Below are 27,115 nucleotides of genomic sequence, written 5' to 3'. Positions count from 1 at the left end.
AAGTCCCAGCATGCCGCGGGGGATGCGGCGGGGCGCAGCGCGCCTGCGCGGCGCGGGGGGGGCTGGGGCCGGCCGCACATAATGCGGCGGAGGTGGTGAGGCCCCCGCGGGGAGGGGGCGGGAGGAGGGAGAGTCACTTATAAATGGCGCCCAAGCAGGACCCCAAGCCCAAATTCCAGGAGGGTGAGTGCGGGTGGGGGAGCCGGGGGGTGGCGGTGTGGGGAAGGGAGGGGGGCTTGGGGTGAGGGGGGAGCTGAGGGGAGGTGGGGGGCAGAGACCCGGTCGGGAGCGGGCGGCGGGGTGGGGGGTTCCCCCGGGGGCGGGGAGGCCGGGCCGGGCGGCGCTGGGGGCCGCGGTGGGTTCCCGCTGCCGCATCTCCCAGCGCTCGCCGGAAAGCCCGGCTTTAAACCCGCTGGTGCCGTTCGTTTCCCTGGCTCTGCGGCGGTGGGTGGGCCAAAAAGAAACAAAGGAAACGGTTTAAAGCGGGTGTGAGATCCCGGTGCTGTTTCTGAGGAGCCGCGGTCCGGCGTGTGCCCAGGCTGTGAGGAGATGTACCTGCGGCGGGGCCGGCGGCCCGGGGCGGGGGCTCGGGCGGGCCGAGAGCTGGCCTGCTTGCACCGGGGCTCGAAGGGGCCGGGCCTGGCCGTGCTGGACGCAGCCTCCGCCTTGGGCCGGGTCTCTGGAGCTCGGCAGAGGGTCACTGCAGTGGCCCGTCTCACCGTGCCGGTGGCCCTGAGCAAGCCTTCAGCGAGGCCTTCAGCTAGGCCGGGTTTGGGCTCCAGGGTCTATGGTTCCTCAGCACAGAGGATGGGTTGGGTTTTACCTTTTGCTGCTCAGCCCTAACAATGTGAGAATATGTGGAAGAACTGAGTTCCTGTGGTCTTTGTCTCTCTCCCTGTTCCTCATCTTGCCTACCAATAAGATGCAGGGCTTTCCTATCCCCTGCTATTCTAAATATGCTTCATTTTCTTGCAGGCATGGATATTCATTGGCATTCAAACCGTTGAGATCTCCTAAACTTGTCAGGATTTTTATTTTCTTGAGTTTGAAACATGATCATTATTTATTCCTCTGTGAAAGGGGAGCTCAGTTAGGCATCCTTATGCAGAAGGAGTCATGGGGCAGCAATTGGACTAGAGCTGGCTGTTCGGCTGGAATCCATACTTACAAGAAAGCACCAGATTATATTTTTTTTAAGAATATGGGTTAGGATTATGCTTTTTCTGAGACTTATTCTGCATACATGTTGATTTTTAGATAATGGTTGTGATACTAAGATAGGTAAATGAAAATGCTAGACAATAGCAAATGAAAACCTACTTCATCTTTTCTGCCTGTCCCTCACTTTGGCTTCTAAGCAGGACTTTTCACATGATTGTGATTTAGCTTTAAAAGCACAGTTTGCAGAAGAATGACTGGAAGCCGGCCATTCTGGGTAGCTGAAACAACACTGTAATTGTATGTGCTTCATGGCCGCTTCTGTCAGAGCGTGTTCAATCGTGCATCAGCATTCCATGCCACGGCTTAATACCAGTGGTATTCTTAACCTCACAATTTTAATGTCTGAGTCACATTATAATAATTAATGTGAAATCAAGTGAACTGCAGAAACTAAAACTTAATTTCAGCCTGAAATTCTGTTTATGTTCACAGCTGTAGGAATAGGAGTAACCTCAATTTAGGACAGAAGTTAAAATTTTTAGGCTTTTTTCAACAGATGTAAATATGTTTGATCTCAACTGTAACATTAAAAGGGAGGAAAGCGCTGTGAATAAAGCTTCCTGCAGGCCTAAGACTTAAATGCTTTATTGTGGCCCTTTACAGCATGACAAATGAAAATTATTTTCATTGTGGTTTTTCAAGCTAAACGTACATCAAAGTGGTAGGTAGACTTAGAAATTATCCCTATTGGCATTTTTCGCAAAGCAAAGGGTGAGGAGACGACTGAATTTATTGTGAAAACCTACAAAAACTAGGAAAACCTAAATGTCAAGCTAGAAGTACAATTAGCCCTTAAAATGAAGGGACTGATGTTTTCATGTAGGCATGAGAAATGAGATCAGCATCTAGACAAAGGAATCAAGAGTTGTAGGTGCTTGAGGTGATCTGCACCTCACCGCTGACTTTTTTTAAAGCAAATACAAGAGAGTCTCAGATGTCAGATTCAACTTCTGAGTTGCTTAAGGCAGACTTTTCTTCTGCTGATCAGATTTCTGTGTTTTCTAGTCTGTTCTGAAGATGCTAGCTAGCCTGCTACACTGACATGGACGGGATGACATCATTGGTAGTTGTATCCTTGATCCATAGATTGAGAACCTCATGTTTCTATAAATACTCTGCATGTAAAACAGTGAAGGAGCGGGCAGCTGAATTCTGACTTGCAGGAGCTTTTGAGGGGAAGAAGTGCCTGTTCAGAGCCAAAGTGCTGTTTGAGCAGTCTGCGCTGGCCAGGTGGCAGCCATTCCTATGCAACAGAAGAGCTCTGTGTAGCTTGGTGTTGAGGGGAGTCAGCAGGGCACGGTCAGGTATTTTTCTACCAGCTATTTTGGCTAAAGAGCTGTTCTCCTACATATACTGTCTTTGGGATAAGGAATAGGTGTGGGTGCTTCGCTGCAGCGGTGGCAGCATGTAGGAGAGAATGAGTGGTGTGTAGATTCAGAGGAGAGGCCGCCTGCATGTCTGCAGTAAGCTGGGAAGGAGCAAAAGCCTGGGAGGTTATCATGGAAACAGAAGAACCCTTTCTGCAAAACTGAGATTCATGTTGTGTTTTCTAAAAATAAATACAATAATTCTTGGTAACTGTGGATGTCTTACCTAGAAAGACCTTGTATGCTAATTGAAACAGAGATGTGTCTTCCAGAAGCACTATGATGAATCAGGATGATAATGTAAATTCAGATTGTTAGCCTTGGTTATAAGGATGTTTTCTTTCTTTTTTTTTTTTAAATAAAAGTACTGACTATATCCAAATGGGCACTTCTGTGAGAACCTTTCTAAACTTTCCTTTTTCTTTCTTGATACATAGAAGCATTTTACCAGTTGAAATACATTTCTGACCTAGTTTTGTGTTCTTGGACTTTACTGTGAATACTTGTTTTAAGATTTTATTATCCAATCTGTACAATCCCATGCTCTCCATAAATTTGAAACATGAGCAGTTTTTTCTAGTCAACATAGGAATGAAGTAGTAAATTTACAGTTGCATATTGTTCAGAGTCTGGATGTGTCAGCTGAAATGTGACAGTAGCTGTGCTGATTGAAGAAGCCGTTGCAAGACTGGGAGACAAGCAGATACAGCTGGTGAAGTGGTGTGTCTGAAGCCTCCCTTATCTGCTTCAGGCAAAATCAGGTGGTTTGTCATCAGCCACCTGATAAACTGTAACTGCCCTGACCCTGCCAGAAGTTTGTTTTCGGAAGGAGTGCAAGAACTGCTCTGCCCCTTCACCAAAAAAAAAAACCTGAGATGTGGGGACATTCAATTTCTGTTTGCAGAGGGAGTATCTCTTTAGAGGCCATCTGGTTAAAAGTTTCATGAAAGTCCTGTTATGTGTCTGTGGGGTAAAGAAGCAAATAAAGCCAGAATTGAACAGGACTCAAGAGAGTCAAAGTTAATGGTACAACATGCCACTGACTGTATTTATCCCCTGAATATGCAAAAAGCAGTTTTGAAGAGCAGAGTAGAAACTTGGTGGAGGGTACTTTTAAACCTATAGCCTAGAACTGGTCCTTCCCCCCTGCCCCCAGTCACTCCTGAGCTGCTCACAAGGAAGAAGGCATCCAGAGCTCTGGTACTGGTGAGACAGCCTGCTTCTACACACCCCCAGCCCAGACTGAGGACCGAATAAATACCTGCACGTGTACTGTGCAGCATGGACGTGGTGACTGTGACAGCTTTCTTCTGTCCTGTATGTCCTGGAAATAGTGGCAAGAACTGTATGTGTGCTATACCCTGGAGTGTATTATGCAGCTTGTCTCTCTGAAAATGCAAGGTACTGCAGCTTTCAAGAAGGAAACATCTGTACTCAGATATCCTGTGTTAAGTACGTTCAAATTCCCACAATGTAACCGCACGATAAGACCTTGCCATTGAGGAGAAAAAAAACACAGACTGAAGAACAATGTCTTCCTACTTAAAAACCACAAAGTGAATAATTTTTCTTGCTGTTGCACAAACCTGGCGTTCTTCTGTCCCACAAGTCGGATGGGGAGACAATGTTTGGGTCTCTTTCTTCCTGACTTCATTGAGCTAGAAATAGCAGGTGGTGTACTTCGTGCAGGAAAAGGAGCACTAATAACACTTGCTTTCATTTGTGTCAGAAGCTTAATGTGCAGAGGTGACATCTCTTCTGAGAGCTAATTTCCTGTTCAAAATGCAATGTCCTGGAGACTAAAGAATCCCTTACAGCAAGATGATTTTACCTGCTTACTGCTTGAGTACTTAGGCTGAAGTAGTCCATTCGTATCAAGCCAGTGTGTTCTGCCATCTGCATCTGAAATTCAAGGCTTTGAAGGAGTTCTCTGTCCCAGCTTTGAGACAGGAGGCAAGGGTGTCTGTAACTTCAGTTAGCAGTGGCTGGAAGCATGGGCAGGAATGTCTGTTTTGATGCCAATTGTTTGCTGAAGTAACCAGCCGTTCTGCAAAACCTTGGGCAGGCTTGGACACAGTTTGCACGCAGCTGTCCTTGCACGAGTGCTCTTCAGGGAGGTCCTCAGGAATCTGCTTCATGGCCTAAATAATCAGAGCTCTGATCCTCTTTTGTATGAGAGTGAATTTGCTTCTCAAACACCAGCCTGCTTCTCAAATCAGTATCTGCCTTTGACTTTCTTTCTAGGTCGACACTGGATTCATTCTATGTTGTACTTGATGTATATTTTACAGAAATGGCATACTGATGGTGTTCTAACATGTTTATCTGCAACTTTCAGGTGAACGAGTGCTTTGTTTTCATGGACCTCTCCTTTATGAAGCAAAGGTATGTGTGGTTGCTTAGACCTTTCTGATTGTTCCCCAGGAAAATAAGGAATTGTATTAGTTTACCTGCTGTGCCTCGCTATAGATGGGATTAAGGACTGAAACCAAAATGAACAAAAACCTGATAATGTGTGAAATTAATTAGTTTTAAATCCTGGAGCTCTATATTTTAGAAAAAATTCACAAACCCCAATGGTACTATGCAGCTATTCTGGTAAACTACTAAAGGCTGGGTGGTCTATGTGTTGAACATCCTGATATACCTGTGTTCCCAGAACACTGGGAAGCATTTGTGCCCATAGGACTTGGTGCTGGTGCTAATGCATGAGCTAGTAAGTTACCTGCAGTTTGAGCCTCCTCAGAGGTGTAGGTGGCTGAGTACAACTGGTGGTCTTCAAATGGGACAGCACTGCAGAAGATATTGCTGGACTGAAGTGACAAAGGAAGTGGCATTCTCAGTTCTGGCTTTTTAACCGCAGAAACCATGCATTGCAAATTTGTGACTTGGAGGAGTATCCCTGCTGCCTCTGTCAGGCCTCTGCTGCAACACTTTCAATGACGTGCTTTTCTTGTGGGCCATAAGCAGATGTCACTGCCATGCCATCTGTAGCTCCTAATTTGACTGCCTATTCCCACTTCCTCTGAAACAGCTTTTGTAGCTGCATGGATTGGAAGACTTGCAGAAATTCCTGGGGCACCTTAAACAGAGATGTGAATCCATTAGGTTTTAGTGTCAGTAAATGTTAATTGACGGGACAACTTCAGACGGGTGGTAGTAGGGAGGCAGCCAGAAGTACTTGACATCTCTTTTCATGCTATCAGGAAATAGTCATTCTAATGTTAAAATAACGTCCAGAGCATTGACAGGGGATATGCTTCTCTAAACCACTTTCACTTCGGTGATGCTACTCTGTTCTCTTCCTTGTTCTGGAGGACAAGTTCGTTATGAGTGTGTGCTCAGAGCGCTGCCTTCTGTCAGTGCCTGCCCAGGTGCTCGTGTGGAGAGGAGAGTCATGGAGGCTTCTGTTTTCCTTTTAGCAGCAGTCTTAACTCTTTGGTCAGTTAAACAGCCCAGAGCTGCTACAGTGGTGCGCTTCTCCATTCTGTGCTGTGCCTCTCTTCACGCAAGCGTGGAAGGAGCGTTGCAGGAACTGGCTCTGCCAGCTTGGTGCTAGGAGGGATGTCCCAGTTGGTAAGGCAGCTTTTGGCTGGCTATTTATATTGAGAGTCTGGATCCTTCTGGGCTCCTGAAATGGCAGGAGGAACTGGGCTTAATTTTACAAAGATACTCTGTAGGTAGTAATGGATGGTAACCTTAGCTTTCCTCCTGTTCCTCTGACCTATTTCTCTTCTGTGATTCTCAATACACAAGTTAGTTTGTTCCTGATTCACTTAAGAATCTTCTAACCCCCAGCAGGAAGGAAAATATTTTGGTACAGGAATATATTTGAGTCATCTTTGACTTCATGCTCACTTAGTAGACACTTCTGAAGGATACAGTTTGTATTTGGCTGCCTTTAACTCCAGGACTGTGAAAATGAGCCACTGTATATCAAAAGATTAGAATTTCCTTACTTCTGGTTGCAAGTCTGGGTGAGAACTGAGTTTAAGTTCCATGGCATTTTGGAGATTAGTACTGAAATATGATGTTCCTCTCTATGTTGACAATTACTTTTTTTTTTAATTGGAGAGGGTGCAGGAAGGAGTCACCACAAAGGTCTTGAGAAAGTGCTGTGCAGCCGAAGGCTCTGCCCTCTCAAATACTTAGAGGCAATTCAATTAGCATGGAAAGAAAATAGCAATTATGACTTCTATGAGTAATTATTTTACTTCAATGGAAAAAAAAGATGTTTTAAAAGGGACTAAAAGCTAGAGCCAAAGAGGGTGATTCTTCATGTTTTACAACACCCTCATCATTTCACTGTGAAGTGGTACAGTGGCATCTGTACCTCAGTGTATCCAGAGCAAGACTCGATACCTTTCTGGATGAAGTGCCTTACCCAAGCCAAAGTTGCTGGATTTAATTTGGTATAGCTAAGAAGCTCGGGGACGTGAGGTGGGTTATGTAGTTTCTGTTCTGGGCTATGCTTTTGCAGGAAGAGACATGTCTCTGCTATGTCTTTCTTTTATATAGATGTGGTGTCTTGAGCTCTCGCGTGCCAGGCTGCAGGGGTAGGAGGCAGTTGTGGCCTTACTGGGCAGCGTGCTCAGCTGTTGAGCTCCCCTGAACACCTTCCTCTGGATGAGCTGAGGCAGGGTCTTGCAGGCTGACCTGCAAGTAGGGCTGTGCTAAACTAAGGCAGAAAAGTTTGAGGGATGCTTTTGCATCTGAGTGGTATTGTGGAGTGTTTGTTGGAGTAACCTTGTTGTGTATTTGTTCCCTTTTTTTAATGGTCTCATCTTAATCTCGCTGCGTAAGGAAGTTACTGTACTCATAGGCCAGTCTTTTGATGGAAATAACTGTTTTTATTTACCTCATGTATACGTTCTTAACCTAGAAAAAGCCCTTACTGCAACTCTTTCTACTGAATATAATGCGCTCTGTGTGGCTGTAGAGATCCATATTATTTATTTTACTTTTGAAGACTCCTCTACTTCAGCCAGCCTACCTGTCTGTGAGGTAGGGGCATGCATGTGAACAAGCTCTCTAGTGAATGGCTTTTGGCTAACCTGGGGGTAGAGAAGTGACTGCTTGTTTACTCTTCTGGTCATCCTCAGGGGTTTCCGATCCTTCATGTGAATGAAGGTGTCCCTTTGGATAACTCTGCAGAGTCGCTTGTTTGCCTAGCCCTTCCAGATCCCTAAATAGGCAGTAACTTGTGTTAGAGAACTTACTTTCTGCTGTGAAATAGCTGCCAATATTTCAATCGCTTGCATGGAAATCTCTGCATGTTTAAACTCTGAAAGCTAAAAAAAAAACCCAAAAAACACATTTAGATCTCTTTGTTCTCTTTGGTACTGACTGAACTTTCTTCTCTGTTCCAGTGTGTAAAGGTTGCCATAAAGGACAAGCAAGTGAAATACTTTATCCATTACAGTGGTTGGAATAAAAAGTAAGTATTGCATAAAATGAAAGCAGTGTTTCATTTTCCTTTACGGGGAAATGCAGGCTTTGCCCGTTGGAATGGGAGCTTGGAGGACTAGCACTGCCATGTCTGTGTTGTTAGGAGATCGTTTCTGAAATCGACTTAAATGATTTTTATACATAAGCCAATGATTTATAGTAACACAAAGAAAACGTTGCCTAACTAACCATTTCCTTCAGAGCTATGGTTGTACGGACAGGTTAGCTTAGGGTATCAGGAGACTAATGGGAATGCTTTATAGCATTCTGTTTGTTTAAGTTGACAACAGTTACTGTAATTTCTCCCTGGCAGAAATAGCCAGTACAAAAACTTCCTTGTATGTGTTGGTAGGAGAGGGAACCCCTACCGAGGTGAGGCAAACCTCTCTACTCAAATATGCAGTGTACTTCACTTTTATACTGCTTTTGGCAGCAAAGTTCGGTAGCAAAGATTTGGAGAAGCACGCCTCAGTGAAGGCTGTGTTCAGAATGGGAAAGGCTGTCTGGTGCAGTCCTTCACAGGAGCAGGTTTAGCCCGTATTTCAGTTCTTGCCTCTCATGCTAAGATAAAGTTAGAAATACTTTTTCCTTCTGCAAAAATGGTAGGATTCTAGGTGAGAGATTTCTTAAGAATAAAGACTTCTCCATGAAATATATTGAAGGTGAATAGTTTAATGACATTATCACACTTACGTACTTGACACTTCAGCTGTTCAGACTCCAGAAGTCTTTTGAAGAGCACTTTTTCCTGTTTGGTTTGGTTTTGTTTCAATGCTGCAGACTCTAAAGCGAAGACTTAGTCACTAATCTCTTGATCTCACTGATGTGACTAAAAGCTGAACTTCGTGTTTTAATGTGTAACTTTTTTAAATGCATCCGCACACCCTCCCTGTCAAATGGAGAGATGTTTTACTGTAAACACCGAAGTTACAGGGAGTGTAATTGGTTCTTATGGTGGCTGCTATGTATTAATGAGGCAGCATAAATTTGATACTTCCTCTCCTTGTTTATCGTGACGGGTGCCATAAGTGATGTCGTGACTCCTGCTTTTCTTGCTTGCGCTGTTTCGAGTTTTTTTGCCTTCAAGCTTCCAATTAACTACATTAAAAGTGGCGTTGCTGCAAGATCTAGACAACTGGGGCAATATCACTCCTTAATTTTGGTTTCTATAATTATGGTCCTTTTGTTGCTTGATAATTGCTCGACGACTTAATTTTTTTGCAAATATCAACAGTTAGGATACCAAAAAAGTTTCTTCATCGTATAGTATAATGTGCCACACAGTTATATAGCACTTCTTTTGAAGGTCTCTTGCAGCTGTACAGGCAGGAGTAAGATAAGTGGCTTAAATATCTGACCAAAGCACTGTTCTAAAAACATAGTCTTAGCATGTGTACAGCTGGACATGTGTTTCTCTAACTTTTGGATGCTAAGCTTGCCTTGTCTTAACGCTCTTGAGGACCTTGTACTCCTGTAGTGGTATTGGTTTTGCCACCTTGATGTTCCAAGACTGGCAGCTATTGCCATGAAATGAAAATGACGCAGAACTCTTTATAGAGAGATCTTTAACTTGTGTACTTTAGAATAACTTGGCCACTTTTAATGTGTTTTATTTGAAATAAATTGTCAGATTGCTCAGATAATCCACTCTTTGTCAAAGTGGAATTCTTGCTCGTAATGGCAATTTCCCCAACACCTGTTCTCTTAAATCGTTCACTTCAGATTCTTCAAATATTCATGCCATCTTGGTTTCCTTCACAGACAGAAATCAGAGCTCTTCTTCTTACAGTAAGATCTTATTGCTGAATTTGTTAACCTATAAAATGTTGGAATAGATAAAGGAAACTTGCTTCATGATATAGTTATGGCTACAGGTGTCCCATAATTTAGTAAGTGTAGAATTTTTTTTTTTCCTGAGATGCTTCTTTTAAATTAAAGACAGTCCCCTCCCTCCTAAATTGCCCATCCTTCAAGTTTGGGAAACTGTTTGGAAATGACTGAGGGCTATACTTCCCTAGAGAAATCTTTACAGCTTCAGTCAGTGGGGAATGTGTTCGGTAATTTACACTTTCAGTTGTGCCAGTCCATGACTTGACACAAAAGCAGAGTTCAGTCTCAAGTTCTGTGAAGCTTTTAATTGACTATTGCGTGTAGAATGGAATTATATTATGGTTTTGAATGATCGTTTGTTGTTTTAATTTTTTTTCAGCTGGGATGAATGGGTTCCAGAAAGCAGAGTGCTCAAATACGTGGATACCAATTTGCAGAAACAAAAAGAACTTCAAAAGGCCAATCAGTAAGTATTTTTGTTAGAGGTCCTTGACAGTAAATAATTATTTTTTTTATAGAGCTTCAATCCCACAGCTCATTAACTCAGTTAATGAGTTTAAAAAAAAAAAAGCTTTCAAGAGGTGTTCATGTATTCATTTATTCTTGAGATGTTTTGGCTCACAGAGGTGTTCTGATCTTTGTCCTTTAGCAGTTTAGAAAGGGCAAGCTGCTGCTTAGTTTTTAAAGTGGTGACTTGAAGCTTTAAGGAGGGGTAGGTTGGTGAAACGGAGAGGCAGTCTGACCAACTGCAAGTACATCCTGCAATGTGCAAAATGGGGGCTTAAAAATGATCCTTGTGCAGGATCCTAAAAATACGTTGTTAAGTGGTAAGGATCTTCTCATACAGCTTCAGGATGCCTACAGGTACTTCGATTTTTATGCATGCTAATCTTGTATTTCTTTAGTAGAAATGCTTTTATTGAGTTGTGTTTTCTATTTTTCAGAAGCAATGTGCTGCTTCCACGTGATTCAGAATAACAAGGATGGTGGGAGGGGGAGGAAGCGGGTGTTCATGCTGCTGTTGTATGAAGAAGCCTAAAGCTTCTTGATATTGAGTTGAATTTGTTCCTGCTTGTGGTACACACTGATTCTCAAAGCTATTTGCTAGACATTCTTTAAATGTTTTGCATAACCTGTTACTCTTTGAAGGAAAACAAGCTTCTTTTTGTAAATAAGACTTTAATGGAAATTTACTGTTTTTAAAGGGAACAATATGCAGAGGGGAAGATGAGAGGTGCTGCTCCAGGCAAGAAGACTTCTGGTCTGCAGCAGAAAAATGTTGAAGTGTAAGAAGCTTTTTGTTTTGGTGTTTTTTTGTTTTTTGTTTTTTTTTAAACCAAACCAACAAAACAAACAAAAACCCACAAAAAAACCCAACCTATCCCCAAGCACCCCACAAAAACACCCTCCCAAACTTTTGCTTGTCAGTTTTACTATTGATCTCTAAATAGTGTTTTTCTTAGAATGGTTCTGCAGACTAAACTACATTACTTCTGACACAAGCCATACAAAAGCTGTGTTTACTTTTGTGGTATCAAAAAGGCCTTTGTTGAAGTATTTTATTAAAACTGCTTTCTTGGATTGTGCAGTGTTTAGTACTGAGTAGACACTAACACTCTGTACTACTTTTGCACTCTATTCCTCTTAAGTTAGTGAACTGACACTCAAAAAGTGGTGAGTCCTTGTAAGACTCGTGTAGCTGGGTGAAATCGGTTTCTATATAGAATTTAACAGTTCTTCCAAGCTGTGCAAGCACTTTTGAATAAAATCCTTAAAATGCCTTGCCTTCTTACTGTACAATTGTTAAAACTGCATTTAAGGAGTCTTTGTTTTGCTGTTTTTGACAAAACTAAACCTATATGCTATTAAAAATGGTTTTGTATCATAAGAGACCAGAAGCAAGCTCAGACATTTATTAGAAAAAAATAATTTCAGGATGAAACTGTCAGATTTCTTTCATTCCATCCTTTTTGTTTTTCAGAATAGGCTTGCATGATGGTTAGATTCTCATACAGTCAGTACAGCTCTACTGCTTTGCTCATGTGCCATGGAACTCTTCTGTTTGGGGTAGTACTTCACTTAATTATGAAGATGGTCATTGTTAATGTGATGTTTTGAACTCCTAACTTCATTTATGATTCTGGTCTTCACGAGAAAGCTGCTGAAATGACATCAATTCCTAAGAAGAACATTTGGCAGCAGCCTCAGATCTCATGTCTCATTTATGGGCATCTTTGTTATGAAATACATACCACTGATTTGAGAAGTGCAGCGGTAGTGGGTACAGCTGTGGGTGTTTCGCTGTAGATCCTGAATGCAGATTTCACTTTGGGATTAGTTGAAGCCTAGCCGAGGCTGTAACTTGTCTCTTGGTCTCTGGAACGAGGAGTCCAGTGGATCGGCCCGTGCATGCTGCCTTGTGGGCTGCTGCTGAATGCTCTGCGGTGCTTTACCACCGCCGGTTTGGCGTGCGCTCTCAGCTCAGGACAGCTCTCTGGCAGGGACAGAGTCACCTGTTTGTCTTCAGTTGGGAGTGGGAAAAACCACAAACTAAATGTTTGTTTAGACAGGTCCTAATGCATGTCATTAAAATCCAATTACAACAGATCTGAATTATGGCCATTACTGCTTAAGGGATTGTTGTACCTGAGCTGTCTTGCATTTTAGTGGGAGTAGAATTAATTTCATGTGTAACTTTGACAGAGGTAGTGATGACTCAATTGTGAATGTCTACAATTTGCATTACAGAGAACATACCAATAGTAACTTCAGGATTAGGTTCCCCATACTGTCAGCTTTAGTCATCGTGGTAGTTCAGTCTGATTGCAGTTTTCTCTGGCTGAGTAAATGCTAAATGTTAACCTGTGCTTGAAATCAAAGTTGGCTTAATCCTTTCAACCACACCTAATAATGTTGCATCCAAGGGAGACCCACACAGCAAAAATGACTTTATCTTAGGCCTCTGTGTAACTCTAAAGCTTGAAAGCACGTTACCAGGTCTGTCTCTACTCTCTGGTTGAAACTAGTTGGGGAAAGGGAGTGGCTTTGCTTTTTGCTGTCATCACTATCGTCAGCATAGGTGGTTATTTCCAGCATAGCAAAACAGACCATAAGCGAATTCTCTGAGACTTCTGTTTCATGTTGATTGGAAAAATTAATTCCTTGAAGGTGGATTTTCAGAGTTGTAAAGGGGAAGAAGGAGAACTATTGTCATTAGAACAGCAGTCTTGCATTATGAAAGTTCTTTATAATAGGGTCCCATATGCTCATTGCACTGATCTTGCTCCTAGTCTCTAGCCATTACCTGCATCCAATGCATCTTTCTAAATTAGACCTGTGCTTCTTTCAACAAAGTCTCCCTATTTTTCTTCCCTATTTGGAGGCTGAGGGAGAGGAAATACTTTGACTTACCCTAGCAGTGATGCAGGGTTGTGATACTGATGTATTATTGACCAAACTACTGTTTCTCACATCCTGCTTACAGCTAAAGGCAAGATGGCTTCTGAAAAAAAATCTCAAAATACAGTTCCAAAATAAAACTTCTGGATTGTTCTCCTGTTGTAAATCTAAGGTCATTGCAGATACGTGAAGTACTGATGGTGGGGAGGGGGAGAAACTGATCACGCAAGTATCTAAAAGGGTAACACTGTCAACCTATTTGGGCCTCAAAATTTACCTTTTGTAGCATTCTTGGAGGATTGAACAAAGGGAAAGGTAACTTATATTTTGAAACTTATTCTTCAGATAGCCAAACAATAATGGAAAGGAAATAACAATCTAAGCACAACTTATCCTCCAGGAATGTTCAGTAAGACTATAACATGCTGCTAAAAAGGTAAAATTTTGAATCTTAAATAGATTCTCTTTAAGGCTAAACACTAGGTCTGACATTCTTTCCTTAACTCAACCCCCATTGTGCCTAGATTTTTCAGACGAGATGGAGCGCATACTGTTTGCTGTTTGGAGACCCCTACAATATCGACGCGGTGAGTTAAGGATGGATTGTCAAACCAGGATTTTCATCCTGAAATCAAATCTCCTTGCTTTCATAGATTTCTTTAAGACACTCTTAAAGTCCTCAGTTGTAATAATGTAAGCTTTGGTAGCAATTCAGTTAACAATTGTAAGTACTGCAGTATATCGTTTTGGTGGGGTTTTTTTAAAGCCAGTATAGACTACTAGTTTTCAGTTTCTGTGAAATGTATACCTTTTCAGTTGGGATAGGTTATGTTATGAGTAGCCAAATGCTTTCAGTGTGTCCACTGTTTAAAAAGTGGAGGACAACTGATGTCAGATTTTTGAAACTGGATGGTTCTAGAAAGTTACAGTTGGTCTGCATGCTTACTGCAGCCTGGAGTTCTGCTTCCATGGAAGCTGGTAACTCCACTGTCTTCTGTAAGTCTTGGGAGCGAGGCTGCTATGATAGGTGGTGTTAGAAATGTGCGGTTTGATCCTGCTCCTTAATGTGCTATATTTTTATTGTTGGCTTGAGTCTGTTTAGAATCAACTGTTTCTGTGAACTGCAGCAACTGGTTTAAAAGCTTTGAGACTATTTGTAAGCAATATTTGATCAAATAGAAATATGCATGCTTTTAAAACAATTATTTGTCTTATAACTAGAAGCTGTCATAGAAGAAAAAATTCTGTATGGTTATAGCAGATTGCCAAAAATGAAATACAACACTACAGATACTGGCTTCTCCAGACTGTTTTATACGTAGCTCTGCTGAATTCCAACTTCTAAGAGTTGATGCTACCTTTGATGGGCCTAATATGATTAACTTGTAAAAAATGAGAGTTAACAGGTGCTTGGAAAATAAGAAGGGCAGCTGAGAGCGTTCTGGAGGCTCTGAATAACAAATTTGAGAATGGCATCTGTTTTTAGATGAGATCTATGCAAGCACTCTCATCAGAGATGCTCTCAAAACAGTATCTCAACTTCAACATGGGAGTTACTGTGTTTTCTTCTAGTAGAAGTCTTGTTCTTAATCTGAACATATTACTCAAAAGCGTATACTCCTGCTGCGTGTCTCTTGTGGCATCCTCTGCTATCTTTGGCACAGCTAGTAGTGCTCTAACAAGCTACGGCAAGTCCTCTAAATGTCAAGCGACATGCGAACACTGCCTACATGCTGGTTGTCTAGGGCTGTAACAACATTGGAATGGCTACACCGGCTCAAGCTGGAGATTGTCCTAACCTCTTCTGCTGTCTGATGGCCACCAGTAACGTGTGCTTAGGGACACTCAAGGGAGTCAAACCTAGAATGCTGTTCTCTCCCAAATACCCTTTTGGCTTCTAGCAGCCTGTAATTAAGGGACTTTAGAGCTGTAGGCTGTATCCATGTGATGGGTTTCATAACCCTTTGTAGGACTGCCTTATATTTAATAACTGCTGAACCATTCGGACTTCTGGCATCCCCATCATCTTGTGGCAGCGTGTTCTCATTTTAATTCAGTACTGTGTTGAAGAGGGGAGGAAGAGGTTGACTCCTCCTGTCTTTTTAATGTCAGCTGCTTTGGTTTCTTTGGTCTTTCACCTGTCTTGAGGAAAGACTGATTAGTTCTTTGAGCTTCACATTTTATTGCTAGGGATACTTCTACCACATTATCCCACTTCTTCCTCCCCAGTTGTCAGCTTGAGAAAGCCCTTGTCTGCCCGGTTACTCCTGGTGTAGAAGCTGTTGTACACTACCAACTATTCTTTGTTCTGTTTACCTCTTCTAGTTTTATTGTGTGCCTTCTAAGGCCAGGTTGCCTGACCAGGCAGAGGAGACACATGTGTACATAACCCGGACTTTGGGTTTTATCCTTTTGCTAATAAGGTTTGATGGTTTAATTGAATCTTAATAGGAAAGCTTCTTCTCACAGCTAAGTAAGTGACCAAGGTGCTTGAGCAATAGTGGCTGATTTCATACTTTTTTTCCAAGATACTTATTTTTCACGCTGGAATATTTTAATTTACTTTTTTATTACTAGTCACCTTGTATTAGGAGAGACTTTATGATGTCATATAGCTTAGTTACAACTGTGGTTTTATCAGTAAACTGGCACCTAATCTCCTTTTTCTGGCATTTACGAATGTATTGAACTCAAATACCTGAGACCAAGTGGCAGCTACCTTCATACTCTGCTGCTCATATCTTAACCATGTATTGTAGGACTTAGACCTCTAAGTCCCTTTAAAAGGCACATGGATTTTGGGAAAGTAAAATAGTTGTTATTGTCCACAACACTTTTATCTGCCTAGTCATGAAATCCTAACTGTTGTGGAGTAAGTAAACCTTCCAAAGGCTCGTTTTTTCCCTGATGTCATTTGTCTGTGTTGAATTCTATTTTCTAAGCTGTTTTTATTTTCTACTGACAGTTTTCTAGACATGTCCCAGAAGACACTCCAGTTTGGAGCTCTGAGCATTAACACCAACACTCTTGTGCAAAGATTGCTGGCTTCTTGAGGTGGTACGCAAGGTTCTCTGACAGATACTTGATTATCTTTCTTCTGATTAATGTCTGTGGAAAGGTGAAGTGCGGTCTTTGACTATGTTGTCTTCTCTGGCATCCTCTTTAGTCTCACCCTTTGATCATGAATACAGTCCTGTTTCGGATACTGAGATTGGAAGTTCAGTATTATGCTCTTGTGGCATGGACTGCTTCTTTTCCTTCTGTCACCTTTGATATATAGCATTTCACTGTTGTGAGCTGTTCTGTAAGCCGTAATACCGTTTGTTTTCTACTGATTGTCTTGTTTCTACACAATTTCAGATGGTTATGTCAGTAGTTCATCTATTTTTGGCTTTCTAATTCAGTCTCACACTTTGATCCCTAATACTTGAATATCCTTGTTATAGCTGTGTGTTCCTGTTCTGCTAAAATAAAACCCTGCAATGAGGGCTGGGCTGGCCTCTTACCAGAACTGATTGCTGACCCTGCTTCTTTGAGGAGGTAATGTCTGACTCAAAGGATGCATCCTTTAAGTTGGTATTATAAGATCTTTAGCACCTTGCAGCAGCTCTGTTCAGTCTTTTAATAAAAACTCTTCTCACAGAAGCTTCTTTGAAACTTCCATGCTGCTTTTTAGTTTTGTTGTCAGTTTTCAGTGAAAAATGCCAGCCAATAGAGAAATTTGTGAATGAAGAATAGCAGCTGGGCTGTACTTGCTGTATAAACAGAAGTTGATGAAAGCTTGCTGCTCGTATACAGCAGTACAGGGCTTGCTGTTCATAATGCAGTTGTGAAGTGGCACAAAAAGATGTGTTTTAACCTATCTAGATATGTTTCAACTTCTTGGGCTACAACTTCTATCCATAGGGCTGTCTATAACCTCTGTAATGCAGGTGCTGCATCTTTCTCCTGGAGATTGAGTACACTGCATGCTTCAGTTACTGTACATGACAGCAGCACCTCACCTTGCACAGCTGCCTTCACTAGTGAAGAGTATTATTCCAGACAGCCTGCTGTACAGGCTATCAAAAATCTGCCAAATGCTAATGTTTTGTCTCTAACCTTAGCTCTTTCTGTTTGTTCTGTAACTCAGATTTGTCTTTTAGACTTTGCAAACAGATTTGCAAACAGCTTTGATGTTGAAGCACAGGCATGTGACTTGAAATACAAGGAATGAGGTGGGAGAGCACAAGCAACTGCCTAGAATGGTTCACGCTAGCATTCATGCTTCAGTGACATAGATGTGGTTTACTGTCTTAATTGTGGTAGTTCTTTAAGTACTTTATATTGCCTGTCCCAGTTTTTTAAGACTCTGCTTCTAGACTAATGCTTAACATTTTTATCTTGTGATTTTAATTCTGGAAAGAACTCCCTGTTCCTCCTTGTTTACTCTAGGTTTGGAAGAAAAGACTTTCTCTTCAATACACAAGCCCATTATCAGTGGCTTAACTTGGCAATTGTTCCCTCTTCCTGGAGAGACATGATCTTTGTTCTGGCCACAGTTGAAGTCTAATGCTTGTTTGACTTGAAGCTTGAAAAAAGCCTTACTCTTGCTATCTTCAGACCTTCCTAGAAACTCTGCCTACTTCCTGACCCAGATAAACCCAGTTCAGAGCCTGCATATGAGTCACTTGAGATAGTGGTGAATTTCTGAGGAAATTCACTTGTACTGTAAAGACTTTTATCCACGCAATCTACAGTTTTCTGAGAGATTTAACTGGACTGCTATTAATAGTGTGCAATTTGAAATGTGACTGGTAGTATTCTTAATTAAAATTTTCTGAAAATGGTTAGTGAATATACAAAGTTAATAACAAAAATAACTGTTAGGACAGTTTAATTTTGCCATTGGTACTCTTGACCTATCTGAATATTTACATGTGTGCATTGTATTTCAGGTGTCTTTAAATTTTTGGAAGTACAGCTCTTCGTTTGGAATAAAGATAAGGGCTAAGGATAGAGACTTTAGAGAAGTGTGAAATTTATAAATTAGAAACAGTAAGTGTTGAGAGAAGCATTTGGAAGAAGATAAATATTAGGGACAATGCTATTTAGTACCTTTCCAGATGTTTCTAGTAAGTGGTGAGTGTAATCGTGATCTCCCCTAAAAGTCGTAGGCAGTCCATGCAGCTTCATGGATGTAATTCTGATAGTGCTCTTTAAACTTCCCTCTACTGCTGCAGTGGTAAAACTGTGTGGGTTTTCAGTACTTTGCTGGAAGTTAATTCAGTTGACTGAGATTTATCTGATAATTCCCAGCACTTCTGTTTCCTTGTCCCATATTCTGTCTCTGTGATCCCTGAAATACAGAAATAAAACACCTACAAATCTAGTGTACTTTTCCAAGAGCACTTGGAAAGTATGAAACATCTATAGATGTTACTTGTGTTAAGTGTTAGTCAGTACGGTTTTTAAATACTCGTGTTCTTGGCGTGCCTTCTGGGGTTTTGTAGATTCAAGTTCAGTGATTCCCCCCCAAAATGGCGAATTCTAGCCCATTACTTGAAAAATCTTGTAGTATCATAACTGTGATGCTAAGTCATCTCTACATTTTTCATGTGCTTTTATCTAAATACTCCATAGGTCACAGAGTATTCGCTCGTTGTTCTGGACTTATGGAGAATTTTTCTGGCTTTCTACTTCCGATTCTTTAAGTACTGCTATCTTTATATTTGCAATAATTTGTGTTCTTCTTGCAGGAAAACAAAAAAGAACAAACAGAAAAGTAAGTATGTCTTTATTTTGTATATAAATGGATATCCTTAGTGAAGGATTCTTAGGTGGAGTAAAACCTTAAATCTGCCTCAACTAGGTTGACTTACTGTCACCTTGTGTTGTTCCTCTTGGACTTCAGATGTCTCTTCCCCTTGGTCAGGAGGAATGTATACTTTTCTGGTTTGTACACAAACTGCTTGTTTCAGTCTGTCAAGATTTTGACCTCTGACAATTGAAAAGCAAAGTGATATCTCCATGGATCTGTTGAAATAATTTCCTGAGTCAAAATTATGTTTTCTTATTGAGATGGAGATGACATATCTGCAAAGCTGAATTGCTGGTTCCAAAAACTCTTCCCAAGAATGTTATAGATACTGACATATTGGTTTGGTTTTAGTGCAGAAATGTCTATTTTCAGTTAAGTGTAAATAAGCAGTTTAAATTGCCACAAATATGTGTTGTCCAGAATACAAGTAATATTTAAACAAAAACAAACAGAAAAGGTGACCTGAGAGAAATCTGAGTCTTAAATCCTTCTTCTGAATCTTTTTTTACTGGTATTTCTTACTGACTTACCAGATTTCTTAAACAGCATAATGTCTTTTTTCTGTACAGCTCCAGGAATTGGAGAAGGGAGCAGTACCAGTGAGACTCCTCAGCCTCCGAGGAAGAAGAGGGCTCGAGTAGATCCAACGGTTGAAAGTGTATGTGGTTTTGATTCTCACAGAATTTTTGACAGAAAATTTCTTTGCTGAGAAATACAGACAGCAATACTTTGTCCTGCAGTATGGCAGTGTGAAATGTTGCAACTTGCAAAACTAAGGTTCCCAAGTGGCCTTGAAAAATCTAAGCTAGTTCATAGAATCCCAGACTGGTTTGGTTGGAAGGGACCTCCCAGCCCATCCAGTCCCATCCCCTGCCATGGGCAGGGACACCCTCCACTAGCCCAGGTTGCCCAAAGCCCCATCCAACCTGGCCTTGAACACTGCCAGGGAGCCAGGGGCAGCCACAGCTTCTCTGGGCACCCTGTGCCAGGGCCTCAGCACCCTCACAGGGAAGGATTTCTGCCTCAGATCTCATCTCCATCTCCCCTCCTGCAGCTTCAGGCCATTCCCCTTGTCCTGTCCCTCCCTGCCCTTGTCACCAGCCCCTCTCCAGCTTTCCTGGAGCCCCTTTGGGTACTAGAAGGTGCTGTAAGGTCTCCCCAGAGCCTTCTCTTCTCCAGGCTGAACCAGCCCAACTCTCTCAGCCTGTCTCCATAGCAGAGGTGCTCCAGCCCCCTGAGCATATCCGTGGCCTCCTCTGGACTCACTCCACAACAGCTCCATGTCCTTCTTGTGCTGGGGACCCCTGAGCTGGATGCAGTACTGCAGGGGGGTCTCACGAGAGGCAGAATCCCCTCTCCCCCCAACCTGCTGGTCACGCTGCTGGGGATGCAGCCCAGGACATGGTTGGCTTTCTGGGCTGCCAGCGCACACTGCTGGCTCATGTTGAGCTTCTCATCCCCCAGCACCCCCAAGTCCTTCTCTTCAGGGCTGCTCTCAACCCAATTTCCTTTTTCCCTGTGGAGCCTACAGTAATTACTGTGGTGTATTTCAGTTGTGAAAACAAGGAAAATGGGGACTCAGCTTGGACAGTTATCTGGAAGAAACTGATCTGGCTTCACTTTTTTCAGGAAGAAACATTTATGAACAGAGTTGAAGTAAAGGTGAAAATCCCAGAAGAGCTGAAACCATGGCTGGTAGATGACTGGGACTTGATCACCAGGCAAAAGCAGGTAATTTGTCAAAAGAACAATCTGGCCATATATAGGCAAGGACACTCAAACTAGAATTTCATATCCTCTTCAAGTGCAGTGTAGCAAAATCTCTTGTAGAGTCTGACACCAGCTTGATGGCTTACTTGACAGTTGTCATTCCGGTTGGATTTTAACCAAAGGTCACCTGTGAGTGGGACTGTAGCTCAGCAGAGTTGCAAGTAAACTCGTAGAATAGACTTGGTCTAATCAAGCATAAGCTAGAAAGGCAAATAATTTAAAAAAAACTTAAGCTTTAAGTGTGGTGTTAACTATGCATGCTCGGCCTGCTGGTGTGCTTTCACAGTTTACTTAGTTGGTAGATAACTGGTCTGTAGGAATGTGGCAGATGCTGTCTATTTTATCTCAGCTACTTCCTGCCTTGTTTAGGTGTCACCACCAAGTTCTGTGAGTAGCTTAGGTTGTTCTACAGCTCTGACAGAATGCTGTCGCTTAGGACAATGATTCTTAACTTCTGCCAGGCTGGTTCCATATAAAGCTTCCTCATACAGTAAATTAAACTTTACTTCCATTTTAAAAATATAAAACCCTTTCATGAGCTTAAAACATTTTAATGGATCGTAACTTGTTTCTTGTATGAAACTGCTACTAAAATTGGCAAGAAGCATAGAAAATAATGCTGTTGAAAACTGTTATTGTTTGATAGGCTGCAACTGCATGCTGTAACTTACTGCTACTCCAGGGTACTGTCTCTGTTCTTGCATTCGTAGACATGCAGACATGTAAAAATCTTGTTCAAGTCCTAGTGGATAAGGTTGACTTTTCTTGGCGAATACGAATTGTCAAGTTGCATCAGCAGTAAAAGTGCGTAAAACCACTGCGTGTTATGCTGACTCCAGTCCTGGAGACTTGCTTTCCCAAATGTCTTCAGGCTGTAGTGCTCTCATGAAAGGAGAGAGAGAAGTGAACTGGGGGCCGTGCCTCAAAAACCCAGGAATCGGCTGTATTCCTGAGCCTTGCCGTACATGACTGAACCAGTGTCCGTGTGTACAGATGATCTGTGTATGGTATGAAAGATGTAAGTTAATCCTTGGTGAACTGTGGCTGGGAATATTCATCTTCAAATCTGTAAGCTGTGATGTAGCTGTGATACTCTTCAGACTGCGTGTGCAGTGAAACTTCCCAGTGGGTGCTCGGCAGGCTTATTTGCTTTGCAGCGATAGTAGTGCCAGGTGCTGAGCTGCGGATGCAAGAAGAGCAGCAGACAGAAGAATAGCCAAATGGTCACCGTTGCTGTTGTAGCTGCTGTGTGGTCTGCTGTAGGCAGGTCTGTAGGGGCGTGTGTGCGCTTTGCTGCGTACCTTTGACTCTTGGGGTGACTCCAGCAGTTCATCATCGGGCTGCGGCTGAGCAGCACAGGTATTAAATGGAAACATGGGTATAGCGGCTGTTACAGGGTTTTTTGGTATGCACAACTAAAACAGTTGGTTGTTTCTTTAATAACACTTAACATCTTAACCTGTTAATTTATTCTAGAAATGTCCTTATGTACATTAGTTTAAATTTAGCATGCAGATATAGATGTCTGCATAAAATAGACAACTTGTATTTGTTCAGTTTTATTTCTTTTGTAGCTCTTCTATCTTCCTGCCAAGAAGAATGTTGACTCCATTTTAGAGGATTATGCAAACTACAAAAAATCACGAGGAAATACTGATAACAAGTAAGTAGTGGTCACTTCAAACACTAATTTTGCTGTTGTTGGACTTGTATTTCATGGAAAACTGAGTAAGGTTGTTAAACGTGTCCCAGCCCTATGTCCAGCTTCATGTTCAAAACCCAGGTGATCAAGGAGTTTAGACATGTCTGAGGAGGTAATACAAGAGTGCAGTTCTGCTTTCTGGACACTATTTCTGCTTCCTCCACCTTCCCTAAGCCTTCTTCTAAAGGAGGCTCATAGAAGCCGAGTGACTAGTTCTCCACCCCCTCGTTCTAGCTCAGGCTTCTGAGGTTGGGTGGATAAAGTCCTTGGCACTTGCTACGTGTGAGCTGAACAAACTACCCCCAAACTGCCTAGCAGATGAGCCGAGTGTTGCTGTATGGGTGGGTGCTCGTGGAAGTAGAGGGGTGGGGGACAGGGAGGTAGACGATGACTTTTAACAGACTCAGATGGGCAGAGTTGATTACCTTGAGGTGTGATAGCTCTGAAGATTCTTACTTGTAATTACCCCAGCAGTCCAGCCCTGACAACAAACAAGGTGTGTTTATTCTTGAAGTAAGCTTTCCTGTTTTAAAGGGAGAGAAACTAGAAATGTGAAGCTATTTTCTTCCATTCAAGAGGAAGCATATTATTGACTTGTCAGGGTGTTTTAAAGTTCTTTTATGTAATTGTCCTAATGTCTGTTCTAAATTTGTTTGTGGGGTGGAGTGAGGGTAATACTTGGCAGATTTGCAGTGTCACTGCTAATTTCTACACAGTTACTCTTCAATTAGTTGTGAAGTTGGAGGCCTGCAGGAGTTACGGTATTGAGAGGCCTCGAGAGAAAGGGTCAGTTGCCTGAAATATTGGGTGCCTGCCCCCTTCTGCGAAGCAGGAGTTCAGTCAAATTATTTGTAGTATTGTAGTTTCAAACTGATGTGTGAATGGGATTAACTTTGGTTGAAAACAGAAGAGCTGGTAAGTGTCCTTATGAATACGTACTGTTGCTTTGAGAGGACTGCTCTGGGAGTTAACTTCTTGAAGTGAGTGGATGGCTAAAAGCAAGGCTTTGCTTGCTTTGCCCAAATTCTCACTGAGTTCAGAACAGTCCAGTTTTAAAGGAGGTCTTGAAATGAATCACTCCCCGCAGGTGTATATATTAAGGTCTCCAGACAAATTTCCTTGAAAAATCTGAAGGCTTGTCAAAGATCTTTACAATTTTGATGGACTCGCCAAGCTAACTCTCATCTTGTGTCCATCCAGTCACTAGAACAAGACTTGCAGTGTTTTCTCTGTTACCAGGGAGTATGCAGTCAATGAAGTTGTGGCTGGAATTAAAGAATACTTCAATGTCATGCTGGGAACTCAACTACTGTACAAGTTTGAGAGGCCCCAATATGCTGAAATCCTAGCAGATCACCCAGATGCTCCAATGTCTCAAGTCTACGGTGCCCCACACCTACTGAGGTTATTTGGTGAGTATGACCTCTAGAGATTTGAAGAAGAGTAGTTTTGAAATGCTTCCTTTTCTTGTCTTGAGTCTCAGTGGGTGTGAACTGCAGAAGTTTGACAAGCAGCTATGAAAGGTGGTTTATTCTTTCCTTACTCCATGTACCTAAAATATGCAGAGCCATTCAAGGGTTTGAAATGGAAATGGATTTTTCAACAGTCTAGTTATTTTAGGTGAGCTTGTGTATATTGGAATGGATTCCTAGGCTGCTTTTATATGCTACTGTAAGGTTTTAGCCTGTACTGAAATACTTGTTAGAGATGTTGTTTATAACTAACAAGTGCTACTTCTTTTGAAACAGTCCGAATTGGAGCTATGCTTGCTTACACTCCTCTGGATGAGAAGAGTCTGGCTTTGCTGTTAAACTACTTGCATGACTTCTTAAAGTAAGTGCTCCTTAAGTCTTTCAGCAAGAAAGAAAAAGTTCAGTAAGCACAGGCTGTTGTAATGTGGCTTCTTTTCAGTAAACAATTGTTGTATAGCACATAATATATATTATTATCTTGGACCTGTGTGTGAAGCTTTCTCAAACTCTGCTGTACAGTAACATGAGTAAGACTGGTTCTAACTTCTCCCCAGTTATACTAAGGTTATTGCTAGTTAGACGTGTGTTTGCATATCTACTAGTCTGCACTTTTAAACTGTCCAAGTCTGCTACTTGTTTCAAAATAAACATTGAAGCATGTATTTGTAGTTGCTATAAAAACCAGATGACAATTATAGCAAACAAACAACAGTTACTCAATAACTGAGTAAATGTTAAGCTGGTGAACCTTACTAATGTTAATTCTGGGACAGGCTGTCATTGTAGCTTTAGTGCGCTGCAGTACCCTGTGGTGCTGTAGACGTGTTATATTTGGGATGAAAACCCCATCCTAAATAATAATACAAGCCTGGTGCATCTGTACCGCACTGGAGGAACTTAGTATGCTGCTTTTGCAATTTATTTATAGATGTATGTAGGGACAGGTGCATGGTGTGAAACCGTTGGGCTGTACGCCACCTCACTGCGTTGGTGCAGCTTTTTGCTTTTGCTGTACTGGCAGATACTCTTCATCAAACATACTCCAGCCGTAAACTTCTGTTTCATTGTTATGGAGAAACATTCTGTGTATTTTCATTCAAGGCTTTAGTGGTCTACTGATAGTGTTTGGAAATACTGATGTGTAAATAACTAGAGTAACAAAGCATTAAGCTGTTTGGCCAGTAAATACCAGGTTTTAGTTCTGTGTGATTGGATAAGCTATTGGAAGTAGGAAGAAAACCCTTGACAAATCCATGACAGCTCTTTAGTAGAACTAGAAATGGATCAGCCTGATTTCCAGGGCAAACTTGCCTTGGAACAGGCAGAGTCTTGAGTTGATCATGGTCTTTTGCATAAGTCTGAAGTAAATGCAAGTGCTAAAGAGCTTTCAGCTGTAAAGAGAGAAATGTGAAGCCAGTGCGATGACCAGAAATCCCTGAATCTCTCTGAGAAGTAATGGCGTATAATGCTTACCTTCTGCTGTCGCACTCAGTTGGCATTGCTCGCTTCGCTCTAGCCATCGTGGATTTCACCATTAAGTTCCATATCTGTGCAGACAGAACTTCATGGTGTCCTACCCTTTGTCTCTTCCCTCAGAGTACGATCAGTAGTAAATCGATTCTTGGTACAGCAGCTGACTGACCCTCAAATGTAAACTGTTTCATCCTGTTAACCTCCCAGTGCTTGCTTGGAGCCAGAGTTGCTTGACAGTTCCTGTTTGGAATTGATTTTTGGCATGAGCTGTCAAATCTTTAATTGCTTTACACAACTGACTTTTTAGTAGATACATGTTGGTTTTCTGCACTTGAAATCATGTTTTATGGTCTCAGCACACACCTAACAACTTGCTCGCATGATGCTAAACAATGGAGACTTGAGGCAAGAAGGTAATTTAATCTTTTAATTATTTTTCATAGGTATTTAGCAAAGAATTCCTCTGCGTTGTTTAGCGCCAGTGACTATGAAGTAGCCCCTCCCGAGTATCACCGGAAAGCAGTATAATACCGTGCTGCTTTACCATGAAGTGATATTGGATCCTTGTAGTACTGTCCACTTCTGCATCTTGTTCTTCATCTTTCTATTGCACATGTCTCTATTGCACAAATTATGTAAACACAAAGTGAATAAAGTTAGTGTGTTTGAAATGGAACTGGCATTTGTAAGTTCTGAAGATTTCTTGTCCCGAAATGGAAGCTTGGAGTTTCACGGGAACTCTTTGGTGTTTCTGGCTTGCTACTGTTGTTTGCATCAATGGAATGTAAAGAATGCATTATGATATTTCATTGTATGAACTCTCCAGTGCTCGTGGGTCTGTTTTCACATTAAGATTTGCTTCACTAATCTGCTTTATTGCATAGTAATGACAAACACAGACCCTCAGTCCCATGAGGGTTGTGATCACCTAGTGTTGGTGCTATTGATTAGTCTGACTTTCAAACCCATTCACTTTCTTGGTGTTGGAAGTAAAATGTGTGGTCCATAACTGTGTGCTTTTATTTAGATAGTTGAAGGACTGTGACTTTTTTTATATTCTAACAATAGGAAGATGCATTATCATATCGTAGTGTCTTGGAAATGTTGGTCTTTCACAGAGCTGTTTTACAAATCTTCAAATAAACTTTTTTAATTTCAACTGTTGTTTCTAAGAATTGTATTTGCATTGGCCACTACCTTATGCCAGTGTCCTGCCAAGTATAATCTAAGTGTAGTATAAAGTTCTGCAATATTAACTTAGAGATGCTGTGTTTCTTTTTAACTCTAAGGACTAGTAGTTAAAGCCCGTGCATCCAATTCAGTGGGGGAAGTGGATCCTTTTCCTCTGGGATCATTGTATAGTCCGTAAGTAGTGATAATGCAGTTTGACTGCACTTGTTGCAGAATTCTGAAAACGCTTGTTCTTAAAAGCCTGAGCCCTGAGAGTACACTTTGCCTGGCCTCTGTCAATCACTTCCCTATTCTAATTCAATTTGATATCTATTGTAGCACCTTAAATGGTAAACTGGAGGGCAGGCAAGGGATGCTGTGAATTTGCTGCTCACTCAGGTTGCTGTTTTTCATGTCTTTCTGGAAGCTATTGCAATTCCTGATTCTTGTCTCGACACCACTG

At 41.7% G+C, this 27,115-nt stretch overlaps 1 protein-coding gene across 5 annotated transcripts; it reads left to right on the top strand.

Annotated features, from left to right (window-relative positions):
• The first annotated feature begins 44 nt into the window (after positions 1-44).
• On the top strand, positions 45-26,641 carry MORF4L1 (mortality factor 4 like 1). Of its 5 annotated transcripts, none has more exons than XM_075764341.1 (14): positions 45-183; positions 4,927-4,973; positions 7,958-8,025; positions 9,798-9,824; positions 10,246-10,332; positions 11,072-11,152; positions 13,790-13,852; positions 19,004-19,029; positions 19,635-19,723; positions 20,695-20,796; positions 22,410-22,498; positions 23,777-23,949; positions 24,286-24,370; positions 25,926-26,641. In XM_075764341.1, the coding sequence occupies exons 1-14, from the start codon at positions 144-146 to the stop codon at positions 26,008-26,010; spliced, it is 1,062 nt and encodes a 353-aa protein (XP_075620456.1). In that variant the 5' UTR covers positions 45-143; the 3' UTR covers positions 26,011-26,641. The 5 variants fall into 5 exon arrangements, with proteins under 5 accessions (XP_075620456.1, XP_075620455.1, XP_075620458.1 ...); XM_075764340.1 differs by having other exon boundaries at positions 9,759-9,824; XM_075764343.1 differs by lacking the exon at positions 9,798-9,824.
• The last annotated feature ends 474 nt before the right edge of the window (positions 26,642-27,115 follow it).

Source organism: Balearica regulorum, chromosome 12 (assembly GCF_011004875.1).
Source record: "Balearica regulorum gibbericeps isolate bBalReg1 chromosome 12, bBalReg1.pri, whole genome shotgun sequence".
NCBI classification, from domain to species: domain Eukaryota; kingdom Metazoa; phylum Chordata; class Aves; order Gruiformes; family Gruidae; genus Balearica; species Balearica regulorum.
Note: the sequence above shows the minus strand (reverse complement) of the source record. Positions and strands in the feature narration are given on the sequence as shown.

Excerpts from the sequence above, each read along its gene's own strand:
- MORF4L1 (XM_075764340.1), top strand. The coding sequence starts at position 144 with ATGGCGCCCAAGCAGGACCCCAAGCCCAAATTCCAGGAGG. Across the intron at positions 184-4,926 it reads CAAGCCCAAATTCCAGGAGG|GTGAACGAGTGCTTTGTTTT; the intron begins GTGAGTGCGGGT and ends TGCAACTTTCAG. Across the intron at positions 11,153-13,789 it reads CAGCAGAAAAATGTTGAAGT|ATTTTTCAGACGAGATGGAG; the intron begins GTAAGAAGCTTT and ends CATTGTGCCTAG.